The 18,650-nt window shown below is 39.7% G+C and overlaps 1 protein-coding gene across 1 annotated transcript in view; it reads left to right on the top strand.

Annotated features, from left to right (window-relative positions):
- Window positions 1-18,650, top strand: part of PRKDC (protein kinase, DNA-activated, catalytic subunit) — a 2,064,551-nt gene that overhangs the window by 657,723 nt on the left and 1,388,178 nt on the right. The window contains 1 exon segment of the mRNA XM_053715028.1: window positions 6,531-6,694. Within this exon segment, the coding sequence (XP_053571003.1) occupies window positions 6,531-6,694 (164 nt within the window).

Below are 18,650 nucleotides of genomic sequence, written 5' to 3'. Positions count from 1 at the left end.
GGACCCTCTGCTTCCTCTTCTTCCACAAAGCAGGTGTCTTTCCTGAGAACTCACGGTTGGAAGGTGAACATAGAGAAGAGTTCACTAGTTCCACAGACAAGGGTTCCTTTCTTGGGAACTCTGATAGACTCGGTAGCCATGAAAATATTTCTGACGGATTTCAGAAATCAAAGATTCTAAATACTTGCCGAGCACTTCGGTCCATTCCTCGGCCATCAGTGGCTCAGTGTATGGAGGTCATTGGACATCATTCCGTTTGCTCGCTTTCATCTCAGACCACTGCAGCTGTGCATGCTTGGACAGTGGAATGGGGATTATGCAGATTTATCTCCTCAGATGAATCTAGATCAAGAAACCAGAGACTCTCTTCTTTGGTGGTTGTCGCCGGATCATCTGTCCCAGGGGACTTGTTTCCGCAGACCCACGTGGGTGATAGTGACAACGGACGCCAGCCTACTGGGCTGGGGTGCAGTCTGGAATTCCCTGAAGGCTCAGGGTGTTTGTACTCAGGTGGAGTCTCTACTTCCAATCAATATCCTGGAACTGAGAGCAATATTCAATGCGCTTCAGGCGTGGCCTCAGTTGGCTTCGGCCAAATTCATCAGATTCCAGTCGGACAACATCACGACTGTGGCATATATCAATCATCAGGGGGGATCAGGGAGTTCCTTAGCGATGATAGAAGTATCCAAGATAATCCGATGGGCGGAGGCCCACTCTTGTCATCTGTCAGCAATCTACATCCCAGGAGTAGAGAACTGGGGAGCGGATTTTCTAAGTCGATAGACCTTTCATCCGTGGGAGTGGGAACTCCACCTGGAGGTGTTTGCCTCACTGATTCTACGATGGGGCAGACCGGAATTGGATCTGATGGCATCTCGACAGAATGCCAAACTTCCAAGATACGGATCCAGGTTGAGGGATCCTCATGCCGAACTGATAGATGCCTTGGCAGTGCCTTGGTCGTTCAGCCTAGCTTATGTGTTTTCACCGTTTCCTCTCCTTCCACGCGTGATTGCTCGAATCAAGCAGGAGAGAGCTTCAGTAATCCTGATAGCGCCTGCGTGGCCACACTGCGGATCTAGTGGACATGTCCTCTCTGCCACCGTGGAAACTTCCTTTGAGACAGGACCTTCTCATTCAAGGTCCTTTCCAACATCCAAATCTAATTTCTCTGCAGCTGACTGCGTGGAGATTGAACGCTTGATTTTATCGAAGCGAGGATTCTCTGATTCGGTCATCAATACATTGATACAGGCTAGAAAGCCTATCACTAGAAAAATCTATCATAAGATACGGCGTAAATATCTTTATTGGTGTGAATCCAAGGGTTACTCATGGAGGATTCCTAGGATTCTGTCTTTTCTCCAGGAAGGACTGGAGAAAGGGTTATCAGCAAGTTCCTTAAAGGGACACATTTCTGCTTTGTCAATTCTGTTTCACAAACGTTTGGCAGATGTGCCAGATGTTCAGTCTTTTTGTCTGGCTCTATCTAGAATTAAGCCTGTATTTAGACCTATTACTCCTCCTTGGAGTTTGAATTTAATTCTTCGTATTCTTCAAGCGGTTCCGTTTGAACCCATGCATTCCATAGATATTAAATTATTATCTTGGAAAGTACTGTTTTTGGTTGCTATTTCTTCTGCTCGAAGAGTTTCTGAGCTTTCAGAGTTACAGTGTGATTCGCCTTATATCATATTTCATTCTGATAAGGTGGTTTTACCTACTAAACCTGGATTTCTTCCTAAGGTTGTTTCAAATAAGAATATTAATCAGGAAATTGTTGTTCCTTCCTTGTGTCCTAACCCTTCTTCTAAGACGGAGCGTATGTTGCATAAATTGGACGTGGTCCGTGCCTTAAAGTTTTACTTACAGGCAACTAAGGATTTCCGTCAATCATCTTCATTATTCATTGTTTATTCTGGAAAGTGTAGGGGTCAGAAAGCTACGGCTACCTCTCTTTCTTTTTTGCTGAGGAGTATCATCTGCCTGGCATATGAGACTGCTGGACATCAGCCTCCTGAAAGAATTACGGCTCATTCTACTAGGGCTGTGGCTTCCACATGGGCCTTTAAAAACAATGCTTCTGTTGAACAGATTTGTAAGGCTGCGACTTGGTTGTCCCTTCATACTTTTTCCAAATTTTCCAAATTTGATACTTTTGCTTCTTCTGAGGCTGTTTTTGGGAGAAAAGTTCTTCAAGCAGTGGTGCCTTCTGTTTAGGTCTCTGTTTTGTCCCTCCCTTTCATCCGTGTCCTGTTGCTTTGGTATTGTATCCCACAAGTAAGGATGAAATCCGTGGATTCGTCGTATCTTGTAGAAGAAAAGGAAATTTATGCTTACCTGATAAATTAATTTCTTCTACGATACGACGAGTCCACGGCCCTCCCTGTCCATTTTAGACAGATTGTATTTTTTTTTTTATTTACAACTTCAGTCACCTTTGCACCTTTTAGCTTTTCCTTTCTCTTCCTATAACCTTCGGTCGAATGACTGGAGGTGGAGGGGAAGGGAAGAGCTATATATACAGCTCTGCTGTGCTGCTCTTTGCCACTTCCTGTTAGCAGGAGGATAATATCCCACAAGTAAGGATGAAATCCGTGGACTCGTCGTATCGTAGAAGAAATTAATTTATCAGGTAAGCATAAATTTCCTTTTCGATTGCTTTTAGTTTTTTGTCCTTACTGTTGCTCCATAACGACCTAGCGCATGCGCAGTTGCGCTATTCGAACATGCAGGAGCCCAGCTGTTTGGAGGTACACCGTGGAGGGTTCTGTATATATGGGTGAGTGTTTTTGTATTTTTTGTTGGTCTGAGGACGGGGGAGACCTCAAAAACATTTACCGCTTTATTAAAGTGAAAGTTTGTAACGGAGTGTGCCTTCCTGACTTTTAATTTTATATATATATATATATATATATATATATATATATATATATATAAAAAGTCTACATAAAAAAGGCTACATATACCGTTTAAACAAGTATTATGAACAAATTTTGGGCACAGCAATGGGCACATGCTGTGCCCCAACTTATCCCTGTCTATATTTAGGTGCCTGGGAACGTGATATAGTCCTGGATGCCTTCAACCTAGATCTAAACCATATTAGCGTATGGCTAAGATTTATTTACGATATTGTGATGTTCTGGGAAGGTACGGTCACACAATTACAAGAATTTATACTGAGATTGAATAACATTCTTTTCAATTTAAAATTTACGTTCTCCTGGAGCACTAGTGAGGTAGCATTTCTTGACTTAAAAATTAAGAAGGAGGGAAACATTATTATTACAGAAACATTCCGCAAAAGTACTGCGGCAAACACCATATTACACGCAGATAGCCACCATTTACCACATCTACTCAAAAATATTCCTCAGGGTCAATATTTGAGGCATCTCAGAAATAGCACAAACATGGATAGATTTAAAGTGGAAGCTAAAGCACTGGAAACTAGATTCAAAGAAAGGGGTTATCCATCTAAAAGACTTAAACAAACCTATTGTAGGGTCAGAGACAGTGACAGAGAGAGACTATATAACCAAAAAGAAAACAAAGATGAGAACACAATTAGATTTATAAGTACATTTAATGAACAATGGGGAACAATAATGTCCATCTTGAGAAAACATTGGCATGTCCTTACCCTTGATAAATCTATTGAAAAAATTGTAGGGGTTAAACCTAGTATGTCTGCAAAAAGAGCACCCAGTTTAAGGGACAGCCTAGTTAGCAGCTTATTCAAGGATCAGGAACAACAAAATTGGTTAAAGAAGTATAATAATAGAGATGGCAATTACAAATGTACGAAATGTTCTGTTTGTGATAATTTATTAAGGGGTGATACATTTTGTGACATCTATGGTAATATACACAAAATAAGAGGTCACATAACATGTAAAACAGAAGGAGTTATATATATGGTCCAGTGTGACTGCCCGACTTATTACATAGGAAAACCTATCATGAATATGATAGGATAAAAGAACACAAGAGAGATATTAAAAACAAACTAATTAAAACCAGCAGTGTAGCGAGACATTTCTACTTTAACCATAATAGTGATGCTTCTTGAAAAGGTTCAGCTCAATGAAAGAGGTGCTAACTGGGATAACCTATTACTACGTAAGGAGTGCAAATGGATATATAATTTGCGCTCCCTTAAACCTGAAGGGATGAATGAGGAAATTAATTTTGCCCCCTTTCTAGGAGAATAAATAGCAGTAATAGTTATCTGTATAAAATTTGAAAATAAGTTGTAATCTCAATTTTAGTTGAACAAAATATGTATATAATGTGATAAAAGCAATACTAATTGCAAAATTAAGTACAAATATCATAAAAAACTTTTGTTCTTTATTCATCGTTTGTTGAAAAACAACGGTTTATTTCACAAATTCCTAGGGTTTCTTATGTCCCTGCTTATTATAAAAGAATTACCATATGAATTAATATATGAATAGCGCTATATGTTAAGAACATGATTTTAAATAAACGGTATATGTAGCACCATATAACATAGCCACTTTAAGCCACATTGCAATGTATTATGCAAATTTGTTTCTTTAATTGAATCTCTTCACAATTCACTGGGAGGCGGAGGATTAAGTCTAATAAAAAGCGTCACCTAGTAGTAACGGAATCAGACATTGCCGGAAGAAGCCCCATGCCAAAAGGGGTGAAACGTACGTAGCGAGAGAAGGCAGCTACATGTGTCCAACAACAGAAATTGGAAACTTTTGAATATGATCTGCAAGGAACCTGTTTTGCGGTAAAATCTACAACTGCCAGTTCCTTTATAACACGGTAAGCAATATTGCGACAGGCAACCAGCCTCCCAACACACGGAGCTAGTGGTGATATGGTCAGGAGGATTAGGTGAGTAATGGAGCTTCATCGTGGAGCAACTGCAATATGGATATCGTATCCGGTCATCTATGGGTGAGAATTTAACTTGTCTTACTAACCCTGCCTTAACTAGCTACCTGCTTTGCATGGACATACCAACACTACTGGGGGAGACTGCTTTGTGCGCTCTTTGCTTACTGCTTCTGGGATCTATTGCTGTGCTTTTCCCTCTCTGACTGCATATCTGCTAATATAACTTGGAGACAAGGGAATACGAATATACATTACCTACTGTTGTTGTGGGCTTTATTTAACCGCATTTGGATCCATTTGAACTTTCATTTACTTATTTTTGAGAGCTCTGAAGCATATATATATTTTTTTCTTACAAAGGGTACCCTTGGAGATCAAGTGAATATATACATATATTTTTTCTGTTGTGGACTTTCATTTATCACATTGCAATAGTGGCTTTAACCAATTTTGATATCTTTTGTTGTTACATATTATTATGTGTATTAAAAATGATTTATTTTCCTGCAATATAGGGTGGTGCTTTTTCTAATTTTCTAATTAGCATCTGATGGTAATGTGCCAATTAAGGGTAGTCTGCTGGAGCAGTAGTAAGAGGGAATTTTAGTACCTTGCACTCCTGCCCCTATTTTCTCATTTTGATATATTATTAATCCATAACTACCTATGAGCACTACACACTTGCATATTTCTTCATTGTAAGCAAGTGTGTATATACCAGATCTTTTATTTTATTCTGGTTCCAGTAATTCAAGTTAAACATATATATATATATATATATATATATATATATATATATATATATATATATATATTATTTATAAAATATTTTACCAGGAAAGATACATTGAGATTTCTCTCGTTTTCAAGTATGTCCTGGGTACACAAAACATTGCATTGATACAATGGGTACAATAAAATACAAAACAATAATAATACATGATATATGCACAAATTTTTTAACATAGAGCAGGTAGGAAATATATAATCAACAATGACAGGTGCATTCTGTTTTGAGATATGTTGAGATAGTCTCATAGTTATGGGCACTCACAGGGTTTTAAAAATAATTCAGGCTTTGTTTATCAAGACAATATGTCATATTCATATCATTAGATACAAGTAAAGCAGCGACTACCATCGGCACTCTCAATATCAGAGGGAAGGTATCTCTGCCCATACCTATGAGACTATTATATATTTTGAACTTGTGGACTGCACCCAGGTAACTTGCTGATAACTTAAGGTGGAGTGCTTGGTTTACTACATATTTCAATTTATATATCTTGGCCTTAGACAATACTCACCTGGCTGTATGTTGTATACAATTTTCTATTTATAATATTCAGAAATATGCAGAGTGCACTTAGAATGTGTGTTGTATTCTTGTTGTACTCTTAAGGAAATAAGGGAAAGTTAAAAGTTTAGGTTCAAAATTCATCAATTTTGACCAATTAAAGCATTGTAAGCGAAAATACTCTGAGATATATATATATATATATATATATATATATATATATGTATTGCAAGCAATATATCTGTGTAGTGTGTCCTTTTGGTGTTAACTATTTGTTAAGCAGATTATATGATTTTATTGAAGTATGTACCATCATTTTTTTTTTTTTTTCTGTATTTCAAATTTAAAGCTGCATCAGCAGAAGAAATGATAAAGAATCATGTTTCATGGGACACAGAAAAGAGATTGAATTTCGCAGTACCATTTGCAGACCTGAAGCCCACCATCTACTTGGATACATTCCTACCTCATGTCACAGAACTTGCACTTTCTGCAAGTGACAGGCAAACAAAAGTAATTTTTTTTTTCTTTGGAAATGTATTATATTTTGAAAATGTAATATCTGGTTTTCACTTTTACTTTATAGTACTTATATTTCCTGTGTTACACACTGAGAATGGATTTCCAGCGCTCACATTCTGATAGCAGAAGAGTGTAACATTTTAACTTTCATGTAAGCAGAACTGCAAAAGTGAAATATACAGACTTTTTTTTACAGGAGCAGTACTAACATGCTTTTCCACTAAAACAGCTTATCTAACGATGATGCAAATGGCACATATCTTAACCTTTCAATTGTTACAGCTTTTTTTTTTCTTGCTTTTTTTAATAGTTTAGCATTAGCAATTAAATACATTTTACCTCTCTTCATACCTTGATCAAAATTTATAAAGCAAACTCTAAAGGAAGAGTTATGTTACATTTCCTGTAAAATAATAATAAACTTTAGGAACAAATAAACTTTGTGTTTCCCCAAACAAAGGGGTAAGGAAATATCAGTGCAATTCTAGTGATCGGTTATAGTGCAATTGTGAAACAGTTAACAATCAAGTAGAGGTGTCTAAAACAAATAGTTCAGCTAGAAACAACAGAAATGAACATTAAATTGTTGTTTATTTACTGCATGATTGTTAAATCATCTTTTTTTATTGTCCTTTCTTTTAAAAGGAACAAAAACTTTGAGAGAATATATTTAAATAGTCAAGAGAATGTTCCTTAAGAACAAAAAAAAATCCCAGGTTTATTATACTTGCGATTATGGAGGCTTCACGATCCAAATCTATAGGCTAGTTGGCAGTTGTAGAATACTGTGTTTAGTGTCTCTAGTGGTGAAAACTTGAGTTGCAAAGGTGTCCAAATCATTAGTGCCTTTTTATATGAGGTGGGAACCATTATGCAGAATAGTAAGGCTTAGAAGGAAAGCCAAATCTGTACTTGATATTGTTCCCTTGAAGTGTCTTGGTGATAAAACTGATATCGTTCCTCTTTTGCACAGTAATGGGACTAAGATCCTGGAATATCTGCAAGGTTTGATTCTGGTAATCTATTTTTGGGGAGAGGTCTGGCGGCCTTCCATATCTCTTCTTTAAGAGTAAAGTTAAGAAAACTTACAATTATGTCTCTAGGGGGAGCTGATGGTTTTGGCCGGAGGGTGCTATGAGCACGTTTTAAGGTTATTTCTTCAGTTATTAAGGATTGTGGAAGTCCTTTCAAGTTGGGTACAATTTGTTCTTATGTGATGTCTTCAGGGACTCCCCTGTTCCTCAAATTATTTTGGCACCCCCTATTATCTAAGTCTTCTATTTTTTTTTTGCAGTTGTTGTGTTTGAGAGTCCTGAGCTGAGAGATGTTGGGTGGTTAAGCTCACAATATTATTTAGATGGTCTTGACCTTTCTCTAAGTATTCAAGTCTAGAACCAAGATCATTGATATCTTTACATAAACTCACCATTTCCCCTTCAAATAGAAGATTTTAGTAAATCTATATCTGACATTGAGGTCAGGCTTGTCAGTTGAGATTGTATCATAGATAGTTGGTCTTCAGAGTTAGGCGGTGAAGGAGAGCTATTAATTCCTGTTTTTTTTTCAGAAAAGTAGTCGTACCTAAGCCATTAAACTTGATTTCTTTCCTAAGATATGGTGAGTCCACAATGTCCTCAATTACTAGTGGGAATATTACTCCTGGCCAGCAGGAGGAGGCAAAGAGCACCACAGCAAAGCTGTTAAGTATCGCTTCCCTTCCCACAAATCCCAGTCATTCTCTTTGCCTTGGTGCAGGAAGGAGGTGAAGTTTTGGTGTCTGAAGACAATTGAATTTCCTTCGCTTGAAGCAAGAATTTGGGGTTTGGCCGTAATCCACGTTAATCTCTTTAGTAAGGTAGTAGTGGCTTTAAAGCAGTTAGGATCTTGTAAGGTGGGCCTTGCTGCATTTTCCTAACATGTTGCTGCCATAGTATAGAAAGCCAGAGTAGGTTTACTCTGTTCTTTCTCTTTCTACAGGTCTCTGTGAGGAGTATGTGTCCTCTCATACCGTGTAAACTGTCCTCCTGTTGGATGGCTAGATGCAGGTAAGTGCCCTTTTGTAGGAGTGAAGATAGGCACTTGGATGAATCCATCTTTATGGGACATAAATATATCCTTTATACAGGGTATTTATATAGGCAGGAAGCAGGCATGTTGTGACTTAGAGATGAAGGGGTTAATTATTTTATTAGGAAGTTTAAAGGAATCCCATTTTTATTCATGATGGAAATTCAGAAACTTATGTTTCATTAAAATAAGCAGGCTGCCCCCCTCCTTCTTTCGTAAAGTAATCAATCAACTGATAGATTTCTCCAAAGGCCCAATATTACTAGGGGGAGACTTTAACTTTCCAATCAGCCCAGCACTTGATACATCCACAGGTAAATCATACATATGAAACAACCAAATAAAAGCCAATTGGCAAGCAATCCGGACAATACCCTTTTTTGACACCTGGAGAATAACCCATCCTACTACAAAATAATTCACATTTTTTCCCACCCACAATGCTCCTATTCCTGTATAGATAACATTTTCTGTGACCAGAGCACCTTGACCATGCTAATTGATTCCAGACTTTACCACCCTACATGGTCCGACCACAGTATGGTCAATTCCACCTTCTCATGGTCTTCCAGACCGCGACACCAACAGCTTTGGAAACTTAATGATCACATATTTTCTGACCCACTTATAACCACAGATATAGTTGAAAAAACTGAGAGGCATACAAATGTTACATAAGGGGGGTGATACTGAGCCATACACACAAGCTATGTAAACAGAGAGCGGCACAATACTTATCATTAACGACAAATTTTCAAAATAGCGAAAAGGCATTGAAACAAAACCCCCATTCCAAGCAACTCTTATTAGACTCACAACAAGCAAGAGAGACCCTCAATCAGTACCTGGTTAAAAATGCATACTTGCACTCACAACAAAATCAAAATTTTATATTGAAAGCAATAAAACCGGTCGTCTACTGGCCAGATCCCTCAAAAAGAAAAAAATATAAAACCTTAATTTCAAAAATCTTGGATTCTTCTGGATCCTCGCTTTCTAAAAACTCGGAAGTAATCTATTTGCGAACTACTATTCTTCCCTATATAACCTCCCAACCTCAAACTCCAATTCTAAACCTACATTGATTAATGATTATCTCTCACAAGTCTAACTACCCACTTTATCCAAGGAGAGCAGCGAGTCCCTGGATTCGCAATTTTCCCTGCAAGAAATCCTTATAGCTATTAAAAAACCCCCTCAAGGTAAAGCCCCTGGTCCAGATAGTTTCACTCCTAAATTCTACCATTTGTTTAAAACACACCTGAGCCCCCATCTTCTAACGATGTATAAATTATTAGACCACGATTGCCATTGGAAGCCACAATATATGTTATTCCAAAACCAGGGACAGATGCAACACTAGTCTCTAATTACCGCCCAATATCCTTGATAAATATTGACGTTCAGCTGTATGCAAAATTATTGGCTACAAGAATAAATAACATTCTCCCCACACTTATTCACACCGACCAGGTGGGTTTTATCCCTGATAGAGATGCAAAAGACAATACTATTCATATCCTACAAACCATATTTACTGCCAATGCTAAGACCCCCATAATCTTACTCTCTACAGATGCGGAAAAGGCCTTCGATAGGGTGGACTGGGATTTCCTCTGGGCCACCCTGTCGAAGTTTAGCTTCTCAGAAATGCTAATCTCCCACGTAAAAGCTTTATATATACCCAAGTGCTAATTTTAATGCTAACAACACACTGTTCCAGAAGATTCCGTTCAGCAATGGAACGCAACAGGAATGCCCCCTCTCTCCCTTGTTATTTGCCCTGACGGTGGAGATACTGGCGGCTAGGGTTAAAAACGATAGACAAATTGTGGGCACAACATTAGGGATGACCCAACAAAAATGCCTACTTTATGCTGACAATATGATATTCATAATTCACTACCTGACTACTTCGTTGCCAGCGCTGCTCGCAGTGCTCGAGGGCTATAATAATGTTTCAAACTTCTATGTTAATAAGGAGAAATCTAAGAAATAATGCCTCTTAATATTTCAGAAGATGAAACCAGATTTGTTTTCATGTAATTGGCAAGAGTTCATGAGCTAGTGACGTATGGAATATACAATCCTACCAGGAGGTGCCTATAAATACACACCTCACCACACCCACAATTCAGTTTTACAAACTTTGCCTCCTATGGTGACAAGCGCCAGGGCCGCCATCAGGGGGTGACAGGGGTGACTCCTGTCAGGGGCCCAGTGAGCCAGGGGGGCCCCAGTGGGTACTACAGCAGAGTGCTAATTGAGCATGGGAAATGTTATTACAAGGAGTAAAGTATAAGCATTTGAGAGGATTTCTTAGTGTGCACTAAACCACTATGCTCAGTGTGAGACAGACTTGGCACTTTGTACAGTGTGTGCCTGAGTCAGACGGCAGATCACTTTCATTTGAAGAGGAGGTAGGACTTACTTAGTAAATGTTTTTTATTTCTTTGTGAAATTTTGGATTGTAACTTCAGTGTGGTAGTAGTTGTATGCTGGGGCTAGGGGTCCATAAAAACACATTTTTTTAGCAGCAGTGTATTTATGATTATTTGACAATGCTGTAGAAATTCTATATTTAAAACCATGCAGAAATGTTTCCTCCTAAATACACAAATGGTAGATGCCCTTTTGGCAGATATGCATTTTATATATATATATATATATATATATATATATATATATATATATATATATATTACATTCCAGTTTACTGCCCCTTTATGCAAGGACTTTACATCTGCATAAAATTTTATACTCTCAGACTAAGATTGCTCAGTGTTTGAAATGAGACAGGTTATCTTAAAACTGTTCAGTTTACACTACAGCTGACTTAGTTTTGAAATACATACCAACAAGCCTAAATCCTGTATTTAACCAGATCTAATGGTATGAGTACCACAGCTTATGGTCCCACCAAGACCATATAGAGTACAGCATTTTCAAAATCCATAAGTACAGCTTACAGATGGGAAAATTTGTACACTATATTTGAAGTGGTGCTCTTGGTTGGGGAAAATGGGAAAAAAACAAAAAACAAACATATGTCAACCTTTTAAAGGTACTTTTCTTCATCTAGCCATCTACACAGCTCATTAATGTACAATTTTGAATTCACAGAATTATTTTTGTTTGCACATTTACAAATATGATTCTTTAAAAAGTGATCTCTTAATTTCTGCATTTTTTTTTATCATGCATGTCACACACTGTTGATTTAGGGGATGCAAGGTGCATACATGTTTCCTCCTGTGAGTGTTTCTGTGGGTGTATGTGTTTATGTCTTTGTGCTTTGGTTTGTGTCTCTATGTGTATGTATTTTTTATCTGTGGGTCTCTCTGTGAGGGTGGGTGTGTATGTCTTTGTGCATTTTCTGTGGATGTCTGTGAGGGTGTGTGCATATGTCTTTGAGCTTTTTCTATGGGTGTTTCTGTGAGGGTGTTTGTGTGTATGTATGTATGTATGTCTGTGTTTTCTGTGGGTGTCTCTGTGAGTGTGTGTGTATGTCTTTGTGTGTTTTCTGTGGATGTCTCAGTGAGGGTGTGTGTATGTATGTCTTTCTGTGTTTTTGATGTGGCTGTCTCTGTGTGTGTGTATGTCTTTGTGTGTGTATGTGTGTATATGTCTTTGTGTGTTTTCTGAGGCTGTCTCTATCGGTGTTTCCTTGGGTGTATGTGCAAGTTTGAGTTTGTGTGTGTGTGTCCATTGTCTGTTCCTTTTTAGGACATTTTGACCTTACTACTAATTATTCACATCTTTCTACAGACTTTGAGACTAACAAGACCTTTCCGGAAGTAACCACTCCACCATTTAACCTTTAAATTATTGTTTAGGCAGTTCAGGGCCCTTCCTTTCAGGCACTGCATGCTGTTGTCATAATTTAGTTGTCATCTTCCTTTACAAAAAGATAATCAGAACTCCATATTTTGTTTTTTAAATCTCCTTTTTTTTAAAAAACTGTAGTTTACCTCATTACTTGTCAGGTCAATGTAAACAAGTGCTAAGTGTCTGTTTGGGTTTCTGTGTCTGAGTGTGTTTCTTTGCATGTCTGCTAGAGTGTCTATATGTGAATCCTTATGTGTGAGTGTGTTTGTGTGTTTCAGTGTATGAGTGTGTCTGTGTGTGTGTGTATGTTACTACCTTTACAACATTTCCAAGTTTAAATAGACAATTAAGAATAAAGTGCATATACGTTTAAGTCACTTGGTCAAAAATTGCACATGTCAAAGGAGGGGGGGGGGGGGGCCCTGATCAATGGTTGAGTCAGGGGCCCCAAAATTTCTAGTGGCGGCCCTGACAAGCGCTTCTAAGCATTCTGAAGCCCAATTCCTCTCAGAGTACAGTGTTTGTCAGAGGGATGTGAAGAGAGTATCACCTATTTAATTTTATGGTTTTCCTCGCAGGAAATCTTTTCAAGCGTTTCTCCGTTATCGGTCGTAGGGATTCATCTCCTACCTCCCTTTTCAGATCGACGATATACTCTTATATACCATTACCTCTGCTGATAGCTTTCCGTACTGGTTTGGCTATCTGCTATATGTGGATGGGTGTCTTTCGGTAAGTATGTATCATTATTTAAGACACTCTCAGCTATGGTTTGGTGCTTTATGTATTATATATAAAGTTTTAAATATGTATTTTACTTATATTTGCCATGAGTCAGGTCTATGTGTATTTCCCTTTGCAGTCCAGCAGTTTTGTTATGGGAATCATGTTTTAGGATGTTTGTCTTACCTGGGGTATAGTCTTTTTTTAAATTCAATTTGACTTGTTTTTTTCTTTAGAAAACTTGCGGGTAAATTAGGCTCGCGAGGGCGCAAAATGCTGTTATTTATTGCGTCATTCTTTGCGCGAGAATTTTTTTGGGTGTGAATGTGCATCTGTCGTGACGCAAGTTCGTCATTTTCTGCGTTTTAGTTGAGGCTAGGTTGTTTGGCGCAAAATTGTTTTTTTTATGACGCGAGTTGTGTCATTTCCGTATGTTTGTTGGCGCCAAAAAAATTCTCAACTTCCTTTTGCGTTGGGCGTCATACTTGGCATCAAAAAATTTAGTTTTAGTTTACCTCACTTCCTATATGCTCCTTGCCTTCTTTATGCTCAGAGGGCTATGCTATTTGCTTTTTTTGCCAATTTTAGCATTTGCATTTTTCCCCATTCCTCAAAACTGTTATATGTGGAAATAAGATATTTCTGTTTAATGTTGTTTTTCTTTTTTTATTATTTTTTTTATTTTACAAGATGTCTCAATCTGATCCTGTCTCAGAAGCTGTTGTAGGAACCATTTGGGGAATTTTAGTCTGATTATTCGAATGGTGCTTCTCATTAGACATGGCGGGTTATCTCCTGTTTGTCATTTGTTGAAATCTTTCCCAGTTTTATTGAAAGATAGGGCTCCGTTTGGCTCGTCCTGCGGGTAGGCCTGTGTCTTTTGGGCGTTAACCTTCGGGTTGCCTTATATTTTATTTTGTATCCGATGGGATGTCTTTTAGTTGTGTTTGTTTCCTTCTGGAACCATCTGGGATCGATACTCTTTGTTACTTTTACGGAAGTGTGTGGGAGAGTTTATGCAGCTTGCCGGTGAGTACAGGCTGGTCCTGTCGGGTTCGTTCGGTTTTGTTGCTGTTCAGACCTGTGGCGCTGTTTTCTGCTGGACTGGTTCGGTAGTAGCGCTGAGTGCTCAAGTTATTGTTTTTTATGTTCAACTAAGCATTAGAGAGGACCTGTGCGTTCGCGAATCGGGAAAGGATTGTTTCAGTCCTTATAGCCTTCAGTCATAGATGACCGGGCAGGGAAGTGTTCCGCTGCATCACTCTCTCTGACATCTGATTTCATCAGGACCTAGAGTTTCCTCCTCCATGTGGGGGAGGGCTGGCGGGCGTAGCGCCCCGTTACCATTGGTGAGTGGTTTGGCCTTCTGTTTTAGGCTTCTGGATGGTCCTATTGGGGCTTGATCCAACAGCTTGTAGGTAGCTGTACAGCATGCAGAGGGTTTTTGATTTTGAAACCTGTTGCAGATTTTGGCACCTTAAGGGGGTGCGTGTAAGCTGTTTCTAGTGTATCTAGATAAGACTCTTACTCTGGGCGCGTAGGGTCTGTCTGAGTTATGAAACCTTTGGGTCTTCTTCCATTGTCTCCGGGTGCTTAGATCTCCTTTTGGGGATATGTGTTCTGAACGTTGGTTGATCCCTGTAGGGACTTGCTTAGCTCAGGCTTTCCCGGAGCTGGGAAGGTTTAGCACCTTTCTCTTCCCTGTGTTCTCTGCCTGTGTGGAGGTGATGGGGAGACTAGCCCTGCTAGTAGGGTTTTGGGAACTCAAAGTATCCCTTCTGTTGTCCTGAGGCTTTGTGAAGTCCCTTCGTTTGACTTCTATCCTTGCTCCTTGGAAAGTTGGACTTTACCTAGGGGTAGTTCCTTCCTTTGGTCGGGGCTTTCGAGTTCTCTTCGCTGTCCGGATTCTCTGGATATGCCCTTTGTCTGTTTTTTTGGCCAGTCGGGGTGTTTAGTTCCAGGGTATAGTTGCCTGAACTGTTAGGTACCCGGACCTGTTTTTCTCCTGAGTCTGCCTCTTTCTGGGGCTTCGCTCCTTTCCCAGTTTTTGGTTGTTTTGGATCTCAGGGCTGGTCAAGATGTTCCACGATGGTGGAAACTGGAGCTATGTCCTTGCTCCATCCAACGGACCGGGTCAGGGTTGGCCCGGTTTACCTGGGTATTTAATACTCCTTGCCACAGAGTAACCCATGTCACCTGGGGTTAGCTGGGTGGCTTGCACCTCAAGAATGGGGGTTTCTACTCGGCTGCTGGCACTGGATTCCAGTTTCTGGTGTGCCTTATGGTTGCATTCCCCTGTTAGTTTGCCAGTGTACCCGTGTATTCTCTGCTCTGCAGGCGAATGGGTTGGCTGTGCCTCTGTTGGGCGAGCTATTTATGAGGGGGTCCTCTCTAGGAAATTTACAGGATTTTTTTTCCCGTTTAGCCGGTGGTTTCGGGCCTTGAAGACGGTTATTGCACTTCCGGCCTTTTCCCTTTTTCTTTAGGGGGGATATTCTCTTCTTAGGGAGACGGAGTCCTTAAATGGGGCTTCTCCTGATCGGGAAGTGGAAGGTGGACTTGGTTCCACCTAGAACTTTGCTGGTTCCATGTCAGACTGTGGGGCCTGTTTGATAGATCTGGTTTCAGAGTAGGGTTGTACTTATACTCTGGGGGATGGCTCTGCCATCTTTACGCTCGTTCCTATACCAGTTTTGGGATTTTTATTCCTTTATATTGGTGGCCCAACTGGGTCTGCAGGTCAGGATGCCCGAGTGGATTATGGGTCACAGTATTCTTTGGGATGGGTGAGCTTGTTGAGTTTATTCTGATAGTCAATAAAAATGAACAAACCGGGGAGTTCGCTTCAATAAAAACATCTTTATTTTCCTTAACAAATTTAAAAGCTATACAAACAGCGTCTCCTTCTTCGCTGTACTCTTACAGGCTTCCGGATGTGTCGGCAGCATCACAGGCCAGCTGACGCGTTTCAGCCTATGGCCTTAGTCTTAGCTGTGTGACCTGCCTATCCGGACTAAAAACTTATATCATACGTCCTTTTCAAAGATAGGTTAAAACTTACTGACATTGCCGACCCAGCCCCTTTGCCAAACCTTTCATATAGTTGTACATAATAGCAAATCCTTACTTACACATGAGTTCACCTTTTTTGAAAAGTAAGTGTATGCATTTAATTCATTTCAGGGCTGGTTTCTTGCCTGTACAAATGTTTAAATTGCAAAACATTTTGCAAAAAAAATCTCTTATCTATCACATTTATTCTTAATATATTAATGTTTACACAAATGGATGGGATGTTAAGTGTATTTTCCTAATTTATCCATCAAATATAACATTATGGGTCTATGCCCATAGTCATTTCCCTTATCCATAAATTTGTTGGACCTTTTACAATTACGCAATTACAAACTTATATGTCCAATGGTGACTGTACCTTGCAACTTTTAATAGCAGCAGGGAATAGCTGCAATATTGTAAACTATATCCTGGCTAAATAAACAAGAAATTTGTGGATAAAAGAGTATGACAGGAGTTTGTTCCGGTAGGGTTGTTATTCTATTCTGATAGCTCAGTCTGTTGGGAGATGTTTTTTTCCTTTCTCGTTGCTCCTTTGACAGGAGATGGTTTCCTCTTCCTTTGGGTTCTGAGGGTATTCTCTCCTTCTCGGGGGGCCTCGATGGAGGCTTTGTGTTCCCCTTTTTAAGGACCTTTAGGTAGGTCCGGCAGCTTAGGTTGCCTGGCGTGTGCCCTCTGTTGGGGGCTGTTTTGTGCGGTCTGTTTTGTGATGACTGCTTCTTCTTCTTCTTTGCAAGCTTCCTCTGTGTCGTCCTGTTAGGGACTCTGTGTTCTCGAACTTGGGGTTTCGCCTGGGTCTGTTACACACTCTTTCACGGTCGAATACTTAGGTATTCTAGGGCAAGCGCTGGGAGGTTTTTGCCTCTTTAGTTGCGTTACTTGCTTGCAGGATGTTGGGGAGATATCTTGGTCTTCGTGCCCGGTTTTTATCCCGGGTTTCGCCTGGTATAGGCGTGGCCTCCTTCCCTGTTAGGGTTCATTTGTGTGTGCTAGGCCCACTCTTGGAGGTGCTGTTTTTGTATTAAGGGCCTTTCGGTTTCCTCTGTCCTCTTTTGCCTTGTTCCCCTAGGGGATTTCGGCTTCTTTACCCTTCATTTGGTAGGGCGTGAGTGGGGGGGGGGGCATCTTTTGAAAGACGGTATCTCTTGGAGGACTGTTGGCTCAGTCAAGTTTGTTTTGCGGTCTCTAGTTTGGCTCTGGACTGGCTGCGAGTCAGTGTCACTGGGGCTTTTCCTTTGAATGTTTTTTTCTCTGCTTTGGACTAAGCGGGATTTTTTATTTGGGTAGAGGTTCAGGCTTGGTGCTCTCAGTATGGGCCGCCTATTGTACCCTCCCGTCTTGGCATTCAGTGTCCTCTATAGCTTGGGTATTGTTTCCCAAAAGTAATGAATGCAGCTCTGGATTCTTTCTATTGAAGAAGAAAAACATAAATTATCCTTACCTGATAATTTCCTTTCCTTTTAATGGAAAAAGTCCAAAGCTCCCCACCCGTAATTATATGTGGGGCGTCCTTATATTCTTCTGGCACCTTTTTTAACCCTGATATTTCTTCTACTGTTCCTTGTTAATCGGCAGAATGACTGGGAGATGTGGGGAGTTGGAGGAGTATTTAAGCCTTTGGCTGGGGTGTCTTTGCCTCCTCCTGGTGGCCAGGTTCTTAATTCCCAAAAGGTAATGAATGCAGCTGTGGACTCTTTCCTTCAGAAGAAAAGGAAATTATCAGGTAAGCATAATTTATGTTTTATGTAAGAACTTACCTGATAAATTAATTTCTTTCATATTGGCAAGAGTCCATGAGGCCCACCCTTTTTATGGTGGTTATGATTTTTGTATAAAAAGCACAATTATATTTCCAGTTCCTCTTTTTGTATGCTTTTTTACTCCTTATTTTTTCACCCCTCTACTTGGCTATTCGTTAAACTGAATTGTGGGTGTGGAGAGGGGTGAATTTATAGGCATTTGGATGTTTGGGAAACGTTGCTCCTCCTAGTAGGATTGTATATCCCATACGTCACTAGCTCATGGACTCTTGCCAATATGAAAGAAATGAATTTATCAGGTAAGTTCTTACATAAATTATGTTTTATCACGACATACACCACTTTTAAAATTACAAATAAAATATGCTACCTGGGAATAGCTATCTCTCCTATCCAGTCTGACTTATACGACCTTAGCTATATTCCCCTTCAAAAGGAATCCCAGACCACCCTTGAATTATGGCATAAACAGGGCCATCTTTCTTGGATGGGAC

This window comes from Bombina bombina, chromosome 5 (assembly GCF_027579735.1).
Source record: "Bombina bombina isolate aBomBom1 chromosome 5, aBomBom1.pri, whole genome shotgun sequence".
In the NCBI taxonomy this organism is placed as follows: Eukaryota; Metazoa; Chordata; class Amphibia; order Anura; family Bombinatoridae; genus Bombina; species Bombina bombina.
The sequence above is the reverse complement of the archived record's forward strand: the minus strand, read 5'-3'. Positions and strand labels throughout refer to the sequence as shown.